Raw genomic sequence first — 21701 nt, 5'->3', positions numbered from 1 at the left:
CTAATAATATGGGTTGTAAAATCTAAATAAATATATGCTGAAAAACCCCTTTATGTATTCTATTAAGGTTTACTGTATTTAATTTTTGTGAAAATACTTACTTTTAAAATTATGAGATTTTCTTTTTATTTTAAATCCTCAATGGTATGATGATGTTCAACAGTTTATGATCATCAACACCAGAAGGAATCACATTTTAAATATAACTTAAAAAAATAAAAAATAAAATAAAATAAAATAAAATTTTCTAATACATTAAGAATAAATTCAGAATAAAATATCATTTTGCTATTATAATCTGTCTAATTTCTGGAGTAGACTTAATTGCAATAGTAGAATTAGTTGCAATAGTCAAATAGAATTTCACGTGATATTATTGCATTGTTTTCCTCATTATGTCTTCCTAGACTTAATATTCTACTGATTTCACACCCCTTTTCAGTAATGTGCTAGATGGATTAAATCATTTGCAAACCCTGAACATATTTTTTCAATTAATTAATTAATTTTAATTGGAAGATAATTACTTTTCAATACTTTGTTGGTTTTTGCCATACATCAACACGAATTGGTCACAGGTATATATGTGTCCCCCCGATCCTGAGGCCCCTTCCCACCTCCCTCCCTACCCTATCCCTCTAGGTTGTCCCAGAGCACCAGCTTTGGGTGCCCTGCTTCATGCACGAAAGTTACACTGGTCATCTATTTTACATATGGTAATATGCATGTTTCAATGCTATTCTCTCAAATCATCCCACCCTCGCCATTTCCCACTTAGTTCAAAAGTCTGTTCTTTACATCTGTGTCTCCTTTGCTGTCCTGCATGTAGGATTATCAGTACTGTCTTTTTAAATTCCTTGTATATGCATTAATATACAATATTTGTCTTTCTCTTTCTGCTGCGAAGAAAAGAACCCATTTTGAGTGATATGTGGCTTTATAAATTTTCTTTTTTTTCTTTCTTAATAGGCCTTTACTGAATTTGAGATTGAGCAGCATCAAGAATGTGCTTATGATCACTTGGAAGTATTTGATGGAGAAACAGAAAAATCACCAGTTCTTGGACGACTGTGTGGGAACAAGATACCAGAGCCCCTTGTGGCTACTGGAAATAACATGTTTGTTCGGTTTGTCTCTGATGCATCTGTTCAAAGAAAAGGTTTTCAAGCCGCACATTCTACAGGTGAGTAAATTAGGTGATGCTTCTCTTTTCTGAGTAAGTACCAAGTTTCTCTTCTAGTGAAGGCAGGGTATTTCTAACAGGATCAAAAGAAATCCCACTGAAACATTGTATGAGATATTTGAGAAACATGTAGCAACCTACCTAAACATCTTTGTAGTTGTTGTTTAGTCACTAAGTTGTGCCCTACTCTTTGTGACCCCATGATCTCCTCTGTCCATGGGATTTTCCGGGTAAGAATACTGGAGTGGGTTGCCATTTTCTTCTCCAGGGGATATTCTCACCCCAGGGATGGAACCCACATCTCCTGCCTTGGAAGACAGCTTCTTTACTGCTGAGCCAAAAGGGAAGTCCTATCTTTGTAGCTCAATATTCAGAAAACTAAGATCATGGCATCTGGTCCCATTACTTCATGGCAAATAGATGGGGAAACAATGGAAACAGTGACAGACTTTATCTTCTTGGGCTCCAAAATCACTGCAGATGGTGACTGCAGCCATGAAATGAAAAGATGCTTGCACCTTGGAAGAAGAGCTATGACCAACCTAAATAGCATATTAAAAAGCAGAGACATTATTTTGCCAACAAAGGTCCATCTAGTCAAAGCTATGGTTTTTCTAGTAGTCATGTATGGTTGTGAGAGTTGGATTGTAAAGAAAGCTGAGCACTGAAGAATTGATGCTTTTGAACTGTGGTGCTGGAGAAGACTCTTGAGAGTCCCCTGGACTCCAAGGAGATCAAACCAGTCAATCCTAAAGGAAATCAGTTCTGAATATTTATTGGAAGGACTGATGCTGAAGCAGACGCTCCAATACTGTGGCCACCTTACGGGAAGAACTGATTCAATGGAAAAGACCCTGATGCTAGGAAAGATTGAAGGCAGGAGGAGAAGGGGACGACAGAGGATGAGAAGGTTGGACTGAATCACTGACTCAATGGACATGAGTTTGAGCAAGCTCCAGGAGTTGGTGAAGGACAGGGAAGCCTGGAGTGCTGCAGTCCGTGATATTGCAAAGAGTCGTACACAACTGAGCTACTGAACTGAAACTGAAACTGGATCTTTGTAGCTGTTGCACTAATTAAAAGAAACACAGTAATTTGATCTGATTCATAATCAAAAACTGAGCTGTCAGGGAAGCCCCAAAGATCAAGAAAACTATCTCTTAATATTTATAAGGTGTATTCCATGTTAATTTTGGCAATTTGATTTATGTATTTAATAGAATCTGTAGCTTGAAATTGAAAATTTTTGTTTTTGCTAAAATCCTACATGATTAGCTAACTTTCATATTAATATTTTTATCAATGTGGTATGATCAAGAAGAACTACCTTAAATATTTATATGGTATATTCTATGCTAACTTTAGAAATTCAATTTATATGTTATATTTAACAGATAGAAATCTATAGCTAGAAATTCAAAAATTTTGTTATTGCTAAAATCCTGAGTGACTAAAAGTTTTTGCTTTACCTATTAGCTAACTTTCACATTAATATATTTTTGTGATTCAAATTTTGAATTCAACTCTCTGTTTACAGAGCCTACCTTTTCCCCTTTTATTTGGTATGCAATACATCTTTTTCCTAACCCTAATCTCTAATTTGACCCTTACAGGTTACAACTATAATGGAAGTTTTTAAGAAATAAAATATAATTTAGACAAATATGAAAAATTTTAGGCAAAAATGTAAAATAACTTTTAATTTGGAGCAAATTTAACAATATATTACATAAAGTGCAGTGAGTGTCCTTTAAAATCCTTCAATTGAAATATACACTCACTGAAGTCGCTCAGCTTATAGCGACACCTGGTGCCAGGCTCAGTGCGTTCACTGCTGAGACCCCAGGAGAGATCTGCCGCTTCTGTCGTGTCCCTCGCTTTGCCACAGCACTCCACTCCAGTATTCTTGCCTGGAAAATCCCATGGATGGAGGAGCCTGGTGGGCTACAGTCCATGGGGTCGCTAAGAGTCAGACATGACTGAGCGACTTCACTTTCACTTTTCACTTTCATGCATTGGAGAAGGAAATGGCAACCCACTCCAGTGTTCTTGCCTGGAGGATCCCAGGGACGGGGGAGCCTGGTGGGCTGCCGTCTATGGGGTCGCACAGAGTCGGACACGACTGAAGCGACTTAGCAGCAGCAGCACCATAGCCAGGGGATTCTCCAGGCAAGAATACTGAAGTGGGTTTCCGTGCCCTCCTCCACGGGATCTTCTCCACCCAGGGATTGAACCCCAGTCTCTGACATCTACTGCTTTGGCAGGCAGGTTCTTTACCAGGAGCGCTACCTCTTGGTGTAAAAAAAACAGTCTACAAATTAATCCATAAAAAAAATTTCGTGCAGTAATGTTTGTCATGCTCTCTTGATTATTGTTTTCTTTTACTTTTATTCTATTTTAGAAATAATAACTTTATTCTATTGTTCAATTTTATTTTCCACTCTAGTATATTCTGCTATGAGCAGATTTATATTGAAGTCTATTTGTGAGAAAGTGGATTTTATCTGATTCGTGCTAGTAATGACTGGACTCAAAAATAATACAATGTCATTATTTCTCATCATTAATATAAATATTCTGGTTTGAGAAAAATCTTTCATGGATTAAAAATATTCCATATTAATGAACTTTTTATGCCTTTGACATTTACTCTTTAAATACTTTCCTGATAACTTATCACATGTTGAAGGAATAGAAAAATTGAAATCTCATTACTTGATCAATATTTTTCTGACATCATAGTGTTAATGGCATAATTTTTAAAATAATCCTGGCTGTCATAGTTTCTAAGAGTGGAATGTAAAAATATGCTTCAAAACTCTTGAAACAGCTGATATAGTACCTTCAGTTTACTCACCTATAAATTCCTCTTCAGTTCAGTTTAGTCGCTCAGTCGTGTCCGACTCTTTGCGACCCCATGAATTGCATGACTACAGGCCTCCCTGTCCATCACCAACTCCCAGAGTTCACCAAAACTCTTGTCTATCGAGTCAGTGATGCCATCCAGCCATCTCATCCTCTGTCATCCCCTTCTCCTCCTGCCCCCAATCTCTCCCAGCATCAGAGTCTTTTCTAATGAGTCAACTCTTCGCAGGAGGTGGCCAAAGTATTGGAGTTTCAGCTTTAGCATCAGTCACTTACTTTTATAGTTTCTCTTTTTATCTTTGCCTTTACCTTAAACTTCAAGTTTTCTTGCAACTATAAAACTCCATGACTCCTTAATTTATATGGCTTCTGCTATAGACGCTATTTCTGTGTATGTATTACCATTAAGAATTCATTGGTAGGCTCTAATTACATTATCACAGAGATCATATATTGAAATCCAACGGTATATGTAGCACGCACTTGATATTTCAGGCACATACATACACTTAACAACTACATACATTGAGCTCTCCAAAGAGCTATATGATGTAGGAATTATCTTTATCTTCAGATAAAGAAATTTAAAATCTGAGACATTAATGTGCAACAACTTCTAAAATTCAAACCTGGGATTTCATCCTAATTCTGATTGTGTCCAAAGCTCATGTACTTTCTACTATGGTATATGTTCTCTAAACATACCCATTTTGGACTAGGAAGAAAACCAATACAAAACTGGATAACTGTTAATTGAAACAATATATAGAGAGTGAATGCTTCCTTATACAAATCCTCTGTCCAAAGTAACCAACAGACTAGTTTCATTTTACTTCACTGTTCATTCCATATCCATTCAAATACCCATGTAAGCAGCCTCACTATTACTTTGTAGGCAAAACATGCCTTGGATATTGTTTGATTCAGTCCTGTCATCTCAGAAATGAGGCTTCTGAGGCTAAAACTTAATGACTACCAAAGTAGCACAAAAAAATAACAGCTGGAACTAGAATACTCTCCCAACTTCTACTTACTTGTGCTCTTGTCAAAATTTTTGGCATTATCTGTTTCTTTCTCTTCTTCATATGTAAATTGTTACTCTCACTTAACTAGTTATCTTTGAATTTTTGAGGTAGATTTATTTTTTACTGGTACTCTCAAGTAGATATACATACTGAAATATTATGTACTGCTTATTATTTATTTCTTTGAAAGCTTTCTCTTTAACAAGTTTATTTATTCCACAGTCTTTCAATAGATATTTATTTGGTACTTTAAATAGACACTGTAGAGTATTAATAATTCATAGCAAAACAAATGGGAATTTTATGGGAACTTGTGAGAAAATAATAAGAGACCCCAGTTCGATTCCTGGGTTGGGAAGATCCACCAGAGAAGGAATAGGCTTTCCACTCCAGTATTTTGGGGCTTCCCTTGTGGCTCAGCTGGTAAAGAATCTGCCTGCAATGTAGGAGACCTGGGTTTGATCCCTGGGTTGGGAAGATCTCCTGGAGAAGGGAAAGACTACCCACTCCAGTATTCTGGCCTGGAGAATTCCATGGACCATGTAGTCCAGGGTTGAGTCAGACACGACTGAGCGACTTTCACTTCACTTCATGAGAAAATAGGGGCTTCCCTGGTGGATCAGCATAAAGAATCTGCCTGCCAATGCAGGAGATGCAAGTTTGATCCCTGGGTCAGAAATATACCCTGGAGAAGGAAATGGCAACCCACTCCAGTATTCTTGCCTGGAGAATCCCATGGACAGAGGAACCTGGTGTACTATAGTCCATGGGGTGGCAAAGAGTTGGACACAATTTAGCAACTAAACAACATGAATAATGACAATGAGAAAATAGAAGCAATATCTACCTTTTGACAGCTATAGACTGAGAAGTTAAATTTAAGATTTGCGGTGGGTTTTTGTTAAGACAGTGAAGTCTAATACTGCTGCTGCTGCTAAGTCGCTTCAGACGTGTCCGACTCTGTGCGACCCCAGAGACGGCAGCCCACCAGGCTCCCCCGTCCCTGGGATTCTCCAGGCAAGAACACTGGAGTGGGTAGCCATTTCCTTCTCCAATGCATGAAAGTGAAAAGTGAAAGTGAAGTGCTCAGTCATGTCCGACTCCTAGCGACCCCACGGACTGCAGCCCACCAGGCTCCTCCATCCATGGGATTTTCCAGGCAAGAGTACTGGAGTGGGGTGAAGTCCAATACTACATTTGTCAAATTTGCTAAATGTATAAGGCATTTATTCATTATTTACTGCTTTCTAGAATGCATGTAATTATTATTAATGGGCCCTGAAGTATACATTTTAATTTGCTTGAACAAATTTATATTTCTATATACAATTTTAATTATATCCACAAGGAAAGTTTCTAACTATGAATTTTGAAATTAGGTGAATATAAATATTAATGTTGCTTTATGGTTTTCCTTTTTTTTTTTCTTTTTACAAGTAATACATTCCAAATCCGTGGGAAATGGACTTTATTGAAAAAGGTGCCATTTTCCTCTGAAGGTGGGTTCAAATTCTAAGTCCAAATTTATTTTAATCAGGTAAAAGAAATGGTATTATTAAATAAACTATTGAAGAAAAAAATTTTTTAATTAAAAAAAGTATCCTGTGTATTCTCTCAGAAGATAAGGCTATAGTACAGGAAAAGAGGAAAAGTGTGGAAGAAAATATTTTAAAACACTGCATGTCTGGCAGGACATTTTTCTGCAGCATAAAGCATCATTATAATTGTCAATGACATTTAAAAATCAAATAATATACTATTCAGCACCTTTGAAATTATGTTGATAAAACTAAATTAAATTATAGTTCTATGCCTACTAAAAGCATTTATTGATCACATTACAGGCCCTCATAGGAACTTTACCAGGAAACAAACAAATGTCTTTCCAAATTAAAATGATGGTCACCTTTTCTGAAACAATTTAAGTCAGTCTTAATTGTAGTTTAAGTCATTTGAGTATTGTCATTTTCCAGACGTTTTCAGTAAAATCAAATAATTAAGCCTCACATTTCACATTCACAAGGGCTTTGTTAAGTCTTTTTTCCTCATTTTGTTCAAATACTTCATTTCCTTCTTGACTTCTGTTCTGAACTAGGTCCCTCAGAGAATTGTTTCCTCTGGATCCTGGTTTGTTTTGCCACCTTGTTTCTCCAAAGTAGTCATACAGAAGCCAGCACCTCTCCCACAGTTCACCTCTTCCTGCACTGTGGAATAAAAGTAATGCAAGTACTGACAATTGTAAACAAAATAAATCACTCAATTATATCAAACTTTGAGAATAAAGCAAATTTATTATTTGTAAATGGAATTACATTGATTTATACATTTATATAATGAGTTCAGAAATATTGTCACAAAATATTTTACTGGCCTTCAAAAAGATAATTCTTCCTTTCTGAAAACAGATTAATGGTGCTTTAAATTGTTTTTCAATTTTTCTGGTTTTTCTTTTCGTACCTGAGTGGATCCCTAGAAGTACAGATGATGCCATGTAGATGTTCTCGCTGGAAAATAATAAAATGATGGTAGTGTATTCATAGGTGGCTTTTCCTGCATGCCAGGTATCTTTCAATAATTTCATATATATTTCAATAATTTCACATGTATTAGCCTACAGCTCCAGAGAAGGCAATGGCACCCCACTCCAGTACTCTTGCCTGGAAAATTCCATGGATGGAGGAGCCTGGAAGGCTGCAGTCCATGGGGTTGCTGAGGGTCAGACACGACTGAGCGACTTCACTTTCACTTTTCACTTTCCTGCATTGGAGAAGGAAATGGCAACCCACTCCAGTGTTCTTGCCTGGAGAATCCCAGGGGCGGGGGAGCCTGGTGTGCTGCCGTCTATGGGGTCGCACAGAGTCGGACACGACTGAAGTGACTTAGCAGCAGCAGCAGCAGCCTATAGCTCTTCATCTAGATCCTATCACTTGAGTACTGTGTATGATCCCTACTTTAGAAATGAACTGGGGGACAAAATCCCACAGCTGATGACTAGTAGAATTCAGATTTGTATCCAGGCCATTTGGCTGTAGAGTTCTGTCACAGGGAGAGGACAATAATTCTTGGAGTTAGGGATAAGAGACCCACCATTGTGGAAAAGGAAGGATGCTTAGTTTCCAGTCTGTGGGACTTAAGAGATAGTTCCCAAGACTGATAAGATTTCCAGCTTTCCAGAGAGGGTGGTTATAAGCACACATGGGACCTATATCAACAGATTGTGCAAGACACTCGTCCTACAAACTGGAAGACAAAGGGACATTTATTTATTTATTTTTATTTCAATTTAATTATTTTTAATTGGAGTATAATTACTTTACAATGTTGTGTTGGTTTCTGCCATATATCAATATGAATCAGCCATAGGTATGTATACTAAGTCCCCTCCCTCTCGAACTTCCCCCCATCTCCCACCCCATCCTACCCTCTAGGTTGTCACAGTGTACCAGTTTAGGACTCTCTGCATCATACAGCAAAGTTCCACTGGCTATCTAATTTTATATATAGTAATGTATATATTTCAATGTTTCTCTCAATTCGTCCCAAACTCCCCTTCCTCCACTGTGTCCACCAGTCAGTTTTGTATGTCTGCATCTCCATTGCTGCCCTGCAGACAGTTTCATCAGTACTATCTTTCTAGATTCTATATATATGCGTTAGAATACAATATTTGTTTTTCTCTTTATGACTTCACTCTCTATAGTAAGCCCTAGGTTCATCCGCATTATTAGAACTGAGTCAAATGTGTACCTTATTATGGCTAAGTAATATTTCATTGTGGATTAATAGTACCACAGCTTCTTTATCCATTCATCTGCCAGTGGACATCTAGGTTGTTCCATGTCCTAGCTATTGTAAATAGTGCTGCAATGAACAGTAGGGTACATGTGTCTTTTTCAATTATGGTTTCCTCTGAGTATATATGCCCAGTAGTGGGATTGTTGGATCATGTGGTGGTTTGATTCCTAGTTTGTTAAAGGAATCTCTACACTATTCTCCATAGTGGTTATAGATCAGTTTGCATTCCCACCAACAGTGCAAGAAGGTTCCCTTTTCTGCACACCTTCTCCAGCACTTATTGTTCATAGATATTTTCATGATTGTCATTCTGACCAGTGTGAGATGATACCTCATGGCAATTTTGATTTGTATTTCTCTAATAATGAGCCATGTTGAGCATCTTTTCATGTGTTTTTAGCCATCTGTATGTCTTCTTTGGAGAAATATCTGTTTAGGTCTTCTGCCCACTTTTGATTGGGTTGTTTGTTTTTCTGGTATTGACCTGAATGAGCTGCTTGTAAACTTTGGAGATTAATTCTCTGTCAGTTGTTTTGTTTGCTGTTTTTTCTCCCATTCTGAGGGTGGTCTTTTCGCCTTGTTTATAGATTCCTTCACTGTGCAAAAGCTTTTAAGTTTAATTGAATTTCATTTATTTATTTTTGTGTTTGCTTCCATTACTGTAGGATATGGTCACAGAGGATCTTGCTGTGATTTATGTCAAAGAGTATTCTGCCTGTATTTTCCTCTAAGAGTTTTATCATTTCTGGTCTTACATTTAGGTCTTTAACCCCTTTTGAATTTATTTTTGTGTATGGTGTTAGGAAGTGTTCTAATTTCATTCTTTTATACATAGTTGTTATCATTTAACATGATGTGGAAGGCATTCTCATGACTGAAACACTAGTTGGAATTTTTTTGCATCTATAGTCACACCAAGGTCTCTGAATGTGCAGTTGTATGTAGCAATGCCCAGAGTTTTGGCTGAGCCTACTTGTATTCAGACACATCTGAATAGGGTTCCATCTTGGGGATTCAGAAATATTTTGTTAGTTAAAATCACCAAGCCACAATGTGGGTAAACCATATACCAATCTGAAAAAATCTAAGTAAGAGTTTTAGCTATCCTAATTCACCCTCACATGGTGCTGCCAAGGACTGTCTGGTCACAGAAGACCACACCAGGGTTAAAATTGTGTTTCAATAACCATTGGTTTATCTGTCCAAATCTTTCCACACTGTATTTTTGTTCCTGTTCTCTCCCGACTCATCCCACTTTTCTGGGGACTTCCCTGGTTTCATAATGAAATTTCTGCTTCCCAGTAACCTCTCAGTCATTGCAAATAAGGGCAGAATGAAACTCTAATTTCTCATGGCACTTTTCATATCATTTCCTTTTTCTCCCTAGGCCCAGTCATGCTTATATGTTGGTTGGAGGAGACTGTAGGCATCCTCTACTTTTATCTACTCTCTGTTGTTGTTCAGTCACTAAGTCATGTCTGACTCTGTGAACCCATGGGCTGCAGCATGCTAGGCTCTTCTGTTCTCCACCATCTCCTGGAGTTTGCTCAAACTGATGTTCACTGAGTCAGTGATGTTATCTAACTATCTCATCCTCTGCCACCCTCGTCTTTTTTTGCCTGCATTCTTTTCCAGCATCATGGTCTTTTCCAATGAGTCAGCTTTTCACACCATGTGGCCAAAGTACTGTAGCTTCAGCTTCAGCATCATCACTTCCAATGAATATATGGGCTAATTTCAATTAGATAGATTGGTTTGATCTCCTTGCTGTCCAAGGGGCACTCAAGAGTCTTCTCCAACACCACAGTTTGAAAACATCAATCCTTTGGCCTTCTTTATGGTTCAATTCTCACATCTGTACATGACTACTGGAAAAACCATAGGTTTGACTATAAGGACCTTTGTTGGCAAAGTAATGTCTCTGCTTTTTAATATGCTGTCTAGCTTGGCCATAGCTTTTCTTCCAAGGAGCAAGTGTCTTTTCATTTCATGGCTGCAGTCACCATCTGCAGTTATTTTGGAGTCCAAGAAAATAAAATCTGTCACTGTTTCCATTTTTTCCCCCATCTATTTGCCATGAAGTGATGGGACCACATGCCATGATCTTAGTTTTTTGAATGTTGATTTTCAAGCCAGCTTTTTCACTTTCCTCTTTCACTCTCATTAAGAGATTCTTTAGTACCCTTTCAGTTCAGTTCAGTCATTCAGTTGTGTACAACTCTTTGCGACCTCATGGACTGCAGCAGGCCAAGGTTCCTTAGCCATCACAAACTCCCGGAGTTTACTCAAACCCATTTCCATTGAGTCAGTGATGCCATCCAACCATCTCATCCTCCATCGTCCCCTTTTCCTCCCACCTTCAAACTTTCCCAGCATCAGGGTTTTTTCCAATGAGTCAGTTCTTCACATCAGGTGGCCAAATATTGGAGTTTCAGCTTCAGCATCAGTCCTTCCAATGAATAATCAGGACTGATTTTCTTTAGGATAGACTGGCTGGATCTCCTTGCTGTACAAGGGACTCTCAAGAGTCTTCTCCAACACCACAGTTCAAAAGCATCAATTCTTTAGTGCTCAATTTTCTTTATATTCCAACTCTCCCATCCATACAGGACTACTGGAAAAACCATAGCTTTGACTAGATGGACCTTTGTCAGCAAAGTAATGTCTCTGCTTTTTAATACGCTATCTACTTTGGTCATAGCTTTTCTTCCAAGGTGCAAGCATCTTTTCATTTCATGGCTGCAGTCACCATCTGCAGTGATTTTGGAGCTCGAAAAAATAAAGTCTCTGTTTCCATTGTTTCCCCATCTATTTGCCATGAATTAATGGGACCAGATGCCATGATCTTAGTTTTCTGAATGTTGAGTTTTAAGCCAACTTTTTCACTCTCCTCTTTCACTTTCATCAAGAGGCTCTTTAGTTCTCCTTTGCTTTCTGCCATAAGAGTTGTTTCATCTGCATAGCTGAAATTGTTGCTGTTTCTGCCAGAAGTCTTGATACCAGCTTGTGATTCATCCAGCCCAGGATTTCACATGATGTACTCTGCCTATAAATTAAATAAGCAGGGTGATAATATACAGCCTTGACGTATTCCTTTCCTAATTTTGAACCAGTCTATTGTTCCATGTCTGATTCCAACTGTTGCTTCTTGATCTGCATACAGGTTTCTCAGGAGACAGGTAAGGTGGTCTGTTACTCCCATTTCTTTAAGAATTTACCACAGTTTGTTGTGATCCACACATCCAAAGGCTTTAGTGTAGTCAATTAAGCAGAAGTAGATGTTTTTCTGGAACTCCCTTGCTTTCTCCATGATCCAAAGAAGGTTGACAATTTGATCTCTGGTTCCTCTATGTGTTTTCTAAACCCAACTTGTACATCTGAAAAGTCTCAGTTCATGTACTCCTGAAACGTAACTTGAATTTTGAGCATAACCTTGCTAGCATATGACATGAGCACAAGTTTACAGTAGTTTGAACATTCATTTCCTCTCTAGTCATTGTAAAATTTGGGGGCCCAGGCTACAAAGAGTAATTTTTGAAAACTTTTATTCTCTAAAATACATTAACTGTAAATTTTATGCAGGTATATATTATATTTGTTATATTTACCTCTAATGACAGAAGTAGTAACTGGTAAATCATATGTTTATTAATATCTCTCTGAAAAAGCTATGAAAGAGCATTTTTTTTGTTTGTTAAACACAAAAAATATGATTCATAATGTTCTAGAACTACAAGATAAACTACAATTTATGAGGGGTGTATGTTATTCCAAATCAAGTTAGATAAGTAATTCAACCTAAGTAAAGTAATACTGGTCTGTATATTCTATGTAAAGAATTCTATACGGCACATATACACATACAGGATTTTTATATTGTTCATTTTTTCGGTTATTTCTTATTACTTTGGCTTCTGGGTTCTTAAAATATTAAGATTTAACTTGAACACTGACCTTCTTGTCCTTGAAAACAGTTATTTAAGAGTGAAAACAGTATAATGTATAACAATAACAAATATTCATTGAGAGCTACTATAAGTTGTTTTTCAGTCACTCAATCATGTCTGACTCTGTGACCCCATGGACTGCAGCACACCAGGCTTCCTTGTCTTTCACTATCTCCCAGAGTTTGCCCTAACTCGCATCCATTGAAAGATATACCCATGTATGTGAATGCAGAGTTCCAAAGAATAACAAGGAGAGATAAGAAAGCCTTCTTAAGTGAACAATGCAAAGAAATAGAGGAAAATAATAGAATGGGAATGACTAGAGACTACTTGAAGAAAATTAGGGATCCCAAGGGAACATTTCATGCAAAGATAGGCTCAATAAAGAACAGAAACAATATGATCCTAACAGAAGCAGAAGATATTAAGAAGAGGTGGCAAGAATACACAGAAGAACTATAGAAAAAAGGTCTTCATGACCTGGACAGCCATTATGGCGTGATCACTCACCTAGAGCCAGAAATCCTAGAGTGTAAAGTTAAGTGGCCTTTAGGAAGCATTACTACAAACAAAACTAGTGGAGGTGATGGAATTCCATCTAGGCTATTTCAAATCCTAAAAGATGATGCTATAAAAGTGCTGCACTCAGTATGTCAGCAAATTTGGGAAACTCAGCAATGGGCTCAGGACAGGAAAAGGTCAGTTTTCATTTCAATCCCAAAGAAGGACCATGCCAAAGAAATGTTCAAACTACCTCACAATTGCACTCACTTTACATGCTAGCAAAGTAATGCTCAAAATCCTCCAAGCTAGGCTTTAACAGTATGTGAACCAAGAAATTCCAGATGTACAAGCTGGATTTAGAAAAGGCAGAGGAACAGAGGTCAAATTGCTGACATCCACTGGATCATAGAAAAAGAAAGGGAATTCCAGAAAAACATCTGCTTCATTGATTATGATAAAGTCTTTGCATGAATCACAACAAACTGGAAAGTTCTTAAAGAGATGGGAATATCAGACCACCTTACCTTCCTCCTGAAAAACCTGTATGCAGGTTGAGAAGCAGCAGTTGGAACCAGACATGGAACAACAGTTTGGTTCAAATTTGGAAATCAGTCAAAACTGTATATTGTCACCCTGCTTATTTAACTTATATGCAGAGTACATCATGCAAAATGCCAGACTGGATGAAGCACAAGCTGGAATCAAGATTTCCAGGAGAAATATCAATAACCTCAGATATGCAGATGACACCACCCTAATGGCAGAAAGCAAAGGGGAACTAAAAAGCTTCTTGATGAAGGTAAAAGAGGAGAGTGAAAAAGCTGGCTTGAAAATCCAGCATTCATAAAACTAAGATCATGGCATCCAATTCCATCATTTCATGCAAATAGATGGGGACAAAATGGAAAGTGACAGGTTTTATTTTCTTGGACTCTAAGATAACTGCAGATGGTGACAGCAGGGATGAAATTAAAAGATGCTTGCTCCTTGGAAGAAAAGCTATGACCAACCTAGACAGTGTATTAATAAACAGAGACATCACTTTGCTAACAAAGTTTTGTATAGTCAAAGTTATGGTTTTTCCAGTAGTCATGTACAGATGTCAGAGTTGGACCGTAAAGAAGTCTGAGCAGTGAGAAATTAAAGTTTTTGAATTGTGGTGCTAGAGAAGACTCTTGAGAGTCCCTTGGCAGCAAGGAGATCAAACCAGTAAATCCTGAAGGAAGTCAACCCTGAATATTCATTGGAACTACTGATGCTAAAACTGAAGCTCCAATACTTTGGCCATCTGATGGGAAGACCCGACTCATTGGAAAAGACCCTGATGCTGGGAAAGACTGAAGGTAGGAGGAGAGAGGGGTGACAGTGGATGAGATGATTGGATGGCATCATTGATTCGATGGATGTGAGTTTAAGCAAACTCCAGAAGATAGTGAAGGACAGGGAAGACTGGCATGTTGCACTCCATGGGTTTGCAAAGTCAGACATGACGAGAGAATGAACAACAAGAAATGTCCATTGAGTTGGTGATGCCATCCAACCATCTCATCCTCTGCTGCCCACTTTTTCTCCTGCCTTCAGTCTTACCCGACATCAGAGTCTTTTCCAATGAGATGGCCCTTCACATCACGTGGCCAAAGCACTGGAGTTTCAACTTCAGCATTCAGGGTTGATTTCCTTTAGGACTGACTGGTTACTATATGGCAGGTACTGTTTTAAGCGATTTTCATGTGCTAATTAAATCCTTAAAGCCTGCTAAGATTGGTACTATTGTTGTCATCTGCACTTTACCTTATGTATCAGAGAAGCGATGTCACTTATCCAAAGTCACTGAACTAGTAAGTGTGAAGCTGAAATACCAAACCCAGCCTACCAAACCTAGGGCCTATCAGTATCCACTACATCATTGGAATCTTCAAATATGGGAAGCATAACTGACCATGGAAATGAATACAGAAGTTAGAGAGTGGTTATACTACACTAAAAGAGAAATTGGAGTTGTTAAAGCTCATTGAGCTCACTTATCTCATTTTTATTCCTTGGGCAGAGTGTGGTGGCAGACTGAAAGTGGAATCAAAACCCAGAGATCTGTACTCACATGCTCAGTTTGGTGATAACAACTACCCAGGACAAGTTGATTGTGAATGGCTCTTAGTGTCAGAACGGGGCTCTCGACTCGAATTATCCTTCCAGATTTTTGAAGTGGAAGAAGAAGCTGACTGTGGCTATGACTACGTTGAGCTCTTTGATGGTCTTGATTCAACAGCAGTGGGGCTTGGTCGATTCTGTGGATCAGGGGTAAATACAGTACCAACAGGATACCATAGACATGATAAAAATACCTATAAATTGGTGAATCAATATATGTAAGATGTGTAAGTCAGCAATGCTTTTACAAAAAAATGTGACATTATATTATTAATGGCTTGATAAGTTACAACATGTCTCTTCCCTTCTCTATTGCTAGTGAATTGCTCAATAACATCGAACAAGACAGATGAATTCAGTAACTATAATTCTTGTTACTGTCCACATTCTAACTTTTTTAATTCATGCTTTTAATTTTGCACAAAATATTTAATTATCTAAAAGCAATATACCTTAACACACACCATGACAGTTTTGCAAACTTTTAAATTAAAGCATAGAAGAAAAAGAATATGCACAATTCAAATTGAGATCCCCCTCTCAACATATATCTGATAAGTGGCAGGATCTGCCACCAGCGTGGAGGTTTAGCCTATTGAATGTTGCTCCACTGCAGTGTGCACAGGACACAGTACCAAAAATAGGTTAGAGGGCATCAACATGATAAATAAGAAAAAGGAAAGCTTAAGGTTTTCTCAATGCTTTCCCCCAGGATTCAGCACATTAATATCAAATATTCTTCTGAATACATATTTTGTTCTAAAGCTTTAGTTCCATTTTTCAAATGTCTAACAATAACTGTTACTTAAATAATACTGAATTTGAATAATATTGAACTCCTGTCCAAATTACCACTGAAATGAAATGAAAGTGCTTCTCAGTACTTAGATTACTAAAACAAGAAGGAATGGACAATTTGGATTCGGGAAGTGGCTCTGCCTCAGAGCAGCTTCTGAAATAATTTTAATGTCTCTTTTTTCTCTCTGAGCTTCACTTTAATTATTTTTAAATCAAAGGGACTTGGTTTAAAATTTTGGGGGAAAACACCAAGTTCCAGAACTTGGAAGCAGACTTAATTATGTTCAAAGCTCAGCTATATCACTGATCAACTTTGTGATCTTGAGCACATCATCTGTTCTCTGAAACTCAAGCTTTCTCACCTGTAAAATAAAGTCACTCATTTACTTTTCAAGGTTGTTAGGAGGATTCAATTTTATACCAAATTTCCAAATATGAATGACATTGAAGAAAAAATAATTCATTTTATTGTTTTTTGTTTGTGTGTCTTTGTTTGTCTTTGTCTTCAGCCACCAGAAGAAATCTATTCAATTGGTGATACAGTTTTAATTCATTTTCACACTGATGACACAATCAGCAAGAAAGGATTTCATATAAGATACAAAAGCATCAGATATCCAGATTCCACACATACCAAAAAATAACCAAAACCTCCATCAGAACATAAAGGAATGTGTATAATGCAGAGAAGATGTACTTCTTTTTTAAATGAAGATTTTAGCACAAACGTTTCATATGAGTTTGAGCAAAAGAAAACTGCAAGACCAGAATTATCTCTGCACTACAAGAGAAGTTTCCAGCTAATCCTGATGAGCATTACCAGGATATTTGAACTCCATTCTTGACAGTATAAATAGAAATAAAGTTGGTGAAAGAGCATCATGATTCAAAGAAGACTTCACAATTTGTTCACAGCACAACACAGATGCTTCACACTTCAAATAGTTCCTTTCAGGGTCTGTGACCCTGCAGAATGTTCTTTTTGACAATTTCTCAATATATGGGAGAAATAAAATGATCTTACAGGTTATAAACTGGAAAACTCTCTCCTTGAATCTTAGGATAATTGCTTTGACTGTGCATCTTAAAGACAATGTAAACCAGATCCATATAAGTTTTTGTGAAGTGGAAGTCTTTTAAGGGTGGTTTATACTTTAAATATGGGTATGACCAGTGTTTGGAAACTGGAATATTTCAGCTTCATTATTTTCACTTGCAGGCTAAATTTACCTCTTTGAAACATAAACGATCTTGAAACCATTTCATTTTCCTGACCTTTGACAAGTTTGAAATGTCAGTATTATCTATCATTTAGTTAATTCTAGACATAATTTTATTTAAGTGCTGGAAAATGCCCAGTTTATCGGTAAACTTAATTCCTTCAGTGAGAAATGCTGCCTTTTCACACCAAATTTAAGAGACCTCATGATGTCTTATGAACTTGGTGAGATAATTCCCAACAGGTGTGAACCGGATCATTTTAAAGTGACTGCCTAGATGGCTCATGCTCAAGTTCTACTGCTGCTATTCTCCCTTTTGTTGTTGATCTGTTGTAGCTGTTAATGTTGACGTTGTCAAGGTTAATTTTTTTTTTTAATGAAATGAAGTGGGTAAACCTTGTTAGAACTGAAAATTGTCTTTTTCTTCCTAGAATTCAGGTTTTTAAAATGTATGTTGGAAAAAAAAAAAAAAAAAGATATGTTTCTGAAAGACTTTCTATGGTGCTATTCCATAAACTTTTTTTTTAAACAAAGTTTTTGACCTTTGAGCCAACCACCTGTAGACTACAAATGTCTCTGTCTGGCTGGTAGCACTTGAAGACTAAAGACTTGCTAAATGTATCAAAAGTATGTCATTGCAAGGGTAGCACTTGTCCTGTGGAACAACTGCTTGTAATGCCTTAGAATTATTGTGAATGATTGAGCAGATCCTCCTGAGACACACCTTTTTTGAAAAGTTGAGTATAGTAGTATATGTTAGTTAGCATCTCTATGAGGAAAATTAATTTCTGTGACTGAGATCTTTACCTATAAATATGGTGACCTACTTTTATTGTAGAAAATTAATTTTCTGCTTTGAAGCCAGGATTTTTTTTAATATTAGTGTATGTATATGTGAGATTGTCTGAATGAGTGAAGCTACAAGAAGGTGAAAAGTAGTGGGTGGCTGATAAGTTTAAATTTACGTGCCAAGTTCTGCTAGAATCCTGTTTGAAGTAGCAACTTTAATAAGCTGTTTCATGGACAAATAATGGGAATTTCTCATTATTATCAATCCCATTTTAAAAAAGGCTCCTTCCTTCAGAGAAACTCTATTTTGATATTTTTTTATGTTGATATAGATTGCTGTATGAAGTAGCTTTGGTTCTGTTGTCTGTCCATGAACATTCAATATTTAATAAAATTAAAAATCTTTCTTCATTTTACAAAATTAAACTATACACATAGATTTAGCTTGTTTTTTTCCATTGTTGCCTTGAAAATCTTTTCTTGTGTATGAACTGTATTATGTAAATACATTTTTAAAAACAATCTTTTGATCTCATGGAACATTACTTTGGAAATGTATAAATATTGCCTGCAATATAAGGAGGTTTTTAGTGGAGCTGATTTATTCCAGTAACTTCTTCTATATTTTTTTCACCAATCTCCAGTGAGCCAAAGTATTAGGAATAGGAAAGAGAGGAGAAAAGAAGAAACATTTAAACCTGGTATACTATGCTGTGCCCAGCCCAGTAGTAAGCACATACACGAGCTCTTTGAACTTCATGCCACCCTTTGAGAACTGTGGTGATGGTCTCATTTTATGGTTTAGGAACTGAGGCTCAAAGAAAGAATATAATGTTCCCAGGGTTACAGTGTAAAGTTAGATGTTAAAACTCAAATTGTCTGATAAAGAAAGAATATAATGTTCCCAGGGTTACTGTGTAAAGTTAGATGTTAAAACTCAAATTGTCTGATATAAAACTCTGTGCTTATTCTAAAAATGTAGTAGAATCAATCTTGACATATATATATATATATAGTAGATATATTTTTATGCTGAAACTTTCCACATAAAGTCAGTTTTAGAGGTGAATTACAGTAGAACTTTCAGAATAAACTTGGTTACTTTCAGTAATAGCATGACAATTAAAATATCAACTGTAGATATCTTTAAGAACCACAGTTAATGCTAGAAATTTAAGAAACAAAAAAGGCTACTATATAGTTTGGAGTTAGTAACTATGGGCGTTTTGTTAAAATAAGTACATTAAATTATTTTACCTGATGTGATAGGGAAAATGTAGTGTTTTTAAGAAATACTGTGAATATTCTTCTGGTTGATATCTTATAAGGCCTCAATGAGCTTCCCTCACACAACTGGGAAGTAAAGTATTTAGAAGGCACATTCAAAGAGGTTGTCATAACTTAGGTCTTCAATGGGAACATTAATTTTTTTAATTGTACCTTATGTATGATATCTGCTCACTGCATATTATTTTTATATTAATTCAACTTTGGCTTAGGTGTATTGTTAAATTCAAACACAAACAGCTTCATTGTTATTGTGGTAATAATGGTTAGTTACTGTTCTAGGCATTTTATTAGCTTTTGTAAATTTATTTTCAACCTTTGCATCAGCTTCTACATTAGTCTTTGTTGTATTAATACTGTCTATTTGCTGAAGTTCTAACTCCTATACAATCCTCACTGACTCTACATATAAAAAAACTGCTCCCACTTAATATGATTTTATTAAATTATTTTTAAAAGTCAATTTTGAATATTACTCTAGTTATTTAGAAGATCATGACTTAACATAACTGCACAAACAATATTTTTAAAGAAATATATGAGAAACAGCAGCTCTATTTCCAAAATCCCTAGATGTCCTCTGCTTGTACTGACTGAATTTTTGCTACCTTGGATTAGTTTCAGTATACCACAATATCAGATTCAAATTCTGTTCAATTATGTTTTAAATATGTTAGTCTTTCATTTGATTATTATTTTTTCTATTTTTGATAATAAGCCTCAAATAATGAAATTTTATTCTCATATGTAGAAAATATCTGAAAGCATTTATTATTCTTCACAAGGGTAAATTTTTTAAAAAGAAGCATTGAATTATCAGTTTGTTTAAAATGGTAAACTACAGCCATGTGCAAATTAGAAAGAACTTTCAATTAAAACAATTATCAAAATGTTTGGAAATTTTATTTAACTATACTTTTATTTAGCAAGAATATTTTGGATACAGGAAAACATATAATGCCATTTATTAAATCTACCATGGAAGGAAGAAAACAGGAAAAATAAATTACCATGTAAAGATCTGTAACTTGTACTGCAGTGATGCTTTTTGTTTGATAAGAAAAAATAGGTAGCATGAGCTTATCATAAAGAAAGAAAAGGTGTTTTATGAATGCATTTTTACATCGGTGCATAGTGAATGGTTATAAATATTTTCTTTTTAGTCTTTTATTTTTATTGTTATAAAATTGACAAATTTTGTCATTAGCTTAGGAAATGAAAAGCCTGGCTGCTATACATGGTAAAATATTATTAGTCTCCAAACTTTGTTTTGACATGTACTTTTTAAATTGTCCAGCTTTGAACCTACGTTCTTTTCACTCCCTGCCAGTGTACTCAAACTGAATTCAGGCTTACCATATATTCTAGTCAATACCATGACATCTACCTGGTGCAGAGGTCAATACATGGTGATTCCAAACACTGTTTAAGACCCTGACCCTGTCTCATATATATAATCCCCCTCTTATCCAATATTTTGAATAAAAAGTCAATGCAATAAATCTCAACTTCTAACTTTGGAAGACGTGTAGGTAAAAATATACTTTGGTTAAAGGCTATGAAAACAGAAGCAAGCACTAAATATGCATCATGAGATATGTAGCTAGAAGGAAATGGCAGCTGGGTCTTCTCTTGCTTTTACTGGAGTGGCAGGAGGGATCTACTTAAAGGAGTGCCATTAAAATTATTTAAACATGAGAACACCTGAAAAGGACAAATAGAGTGAAAGGATTATAGATAATGAGGCTTCAATAAGTCAATCTATCCTAAAACAATATTTAGTGGACATTACTTAGAGGGGTATAATTAAAAATTAAATTACAGAAAGATTTCTCAAAGGAATATAACAAATTTGTTAAAATCACTTTTATACCACTCCATGCCTATTAGTTGTGCTTGAATTTCATGGGAATAAAGAGTCTCCTAATATTTTTTTGTGATTTGTATACCAAAAGACATAGATATTTATTTCAGTTCAATACAGTCATTCGGTAATGTCTGACACTTTATGATCCCATGGACTGCAACAGGCCAGGCTTCCCTGGCCATAACCAACTCCAGAGCTTACTCAAAACTCATGTATATCCAGTCAGTAATGCCATCCAATCAACTCATCCTCTGTCGTCCCCTTCTCCTCCTG

The 21701-nt window shown here is 36.3% G+C and overlaps 1 protein-coding gene across 2 annotated transcripts in view; it reads left to right on the top strand.

Annotated features, from left to right (window-relative positions):
* TLL1 (tolloid like 1) overlaps positions 1-21279 on the top strand; it is a 323584-nt gene extending 302305 nt beyond the window's left edge. Inside the window, exons 19-21 of one of the 2 annotated variants that reach the window (XM_005887409.3) lie at positions 970-1183; positions 15367-15617; positions 16775-21279. In XM_005887409.3, the coding sequence (XP_005887471.2) occupies positions 970-1183; positions 15367-15617; positions 16775-16909 (600 nt within the window). In that variant the 3' untranslated portion in view covers positions 16910-21279. Of the gene's footprint in view, positions 1-969; positions 1184-6510; positions 6573-15366; positions 15618-16774 lie in introns of those variants that run through there. The other variant, XM_070386689.1, reaches the window with a different exon arrangement.
* The last annotated feature ends 422 nt before the right edge of the window (positions 21280-21701 follow it).

Source organism: Bos mutus, chromosome 17 (assembly GCF_027580195.1).
Source record: "Bos mutus isolate GX-2022 chromosome 17, NWIPB_WYAK_1.1, whole genome shotgun sequence".
In the NCBI taxonomy this organism is placed as follows: Eukaryota; Metazoa; Chordata; class Mammalia; order Artiodactyla; family Bovidae; genus Bos; species Bos mutus.
Note: the sequence above shows the minus strand (reverse complement) of the source record. Positions and strands in the feature narration are given on the sequence as shown.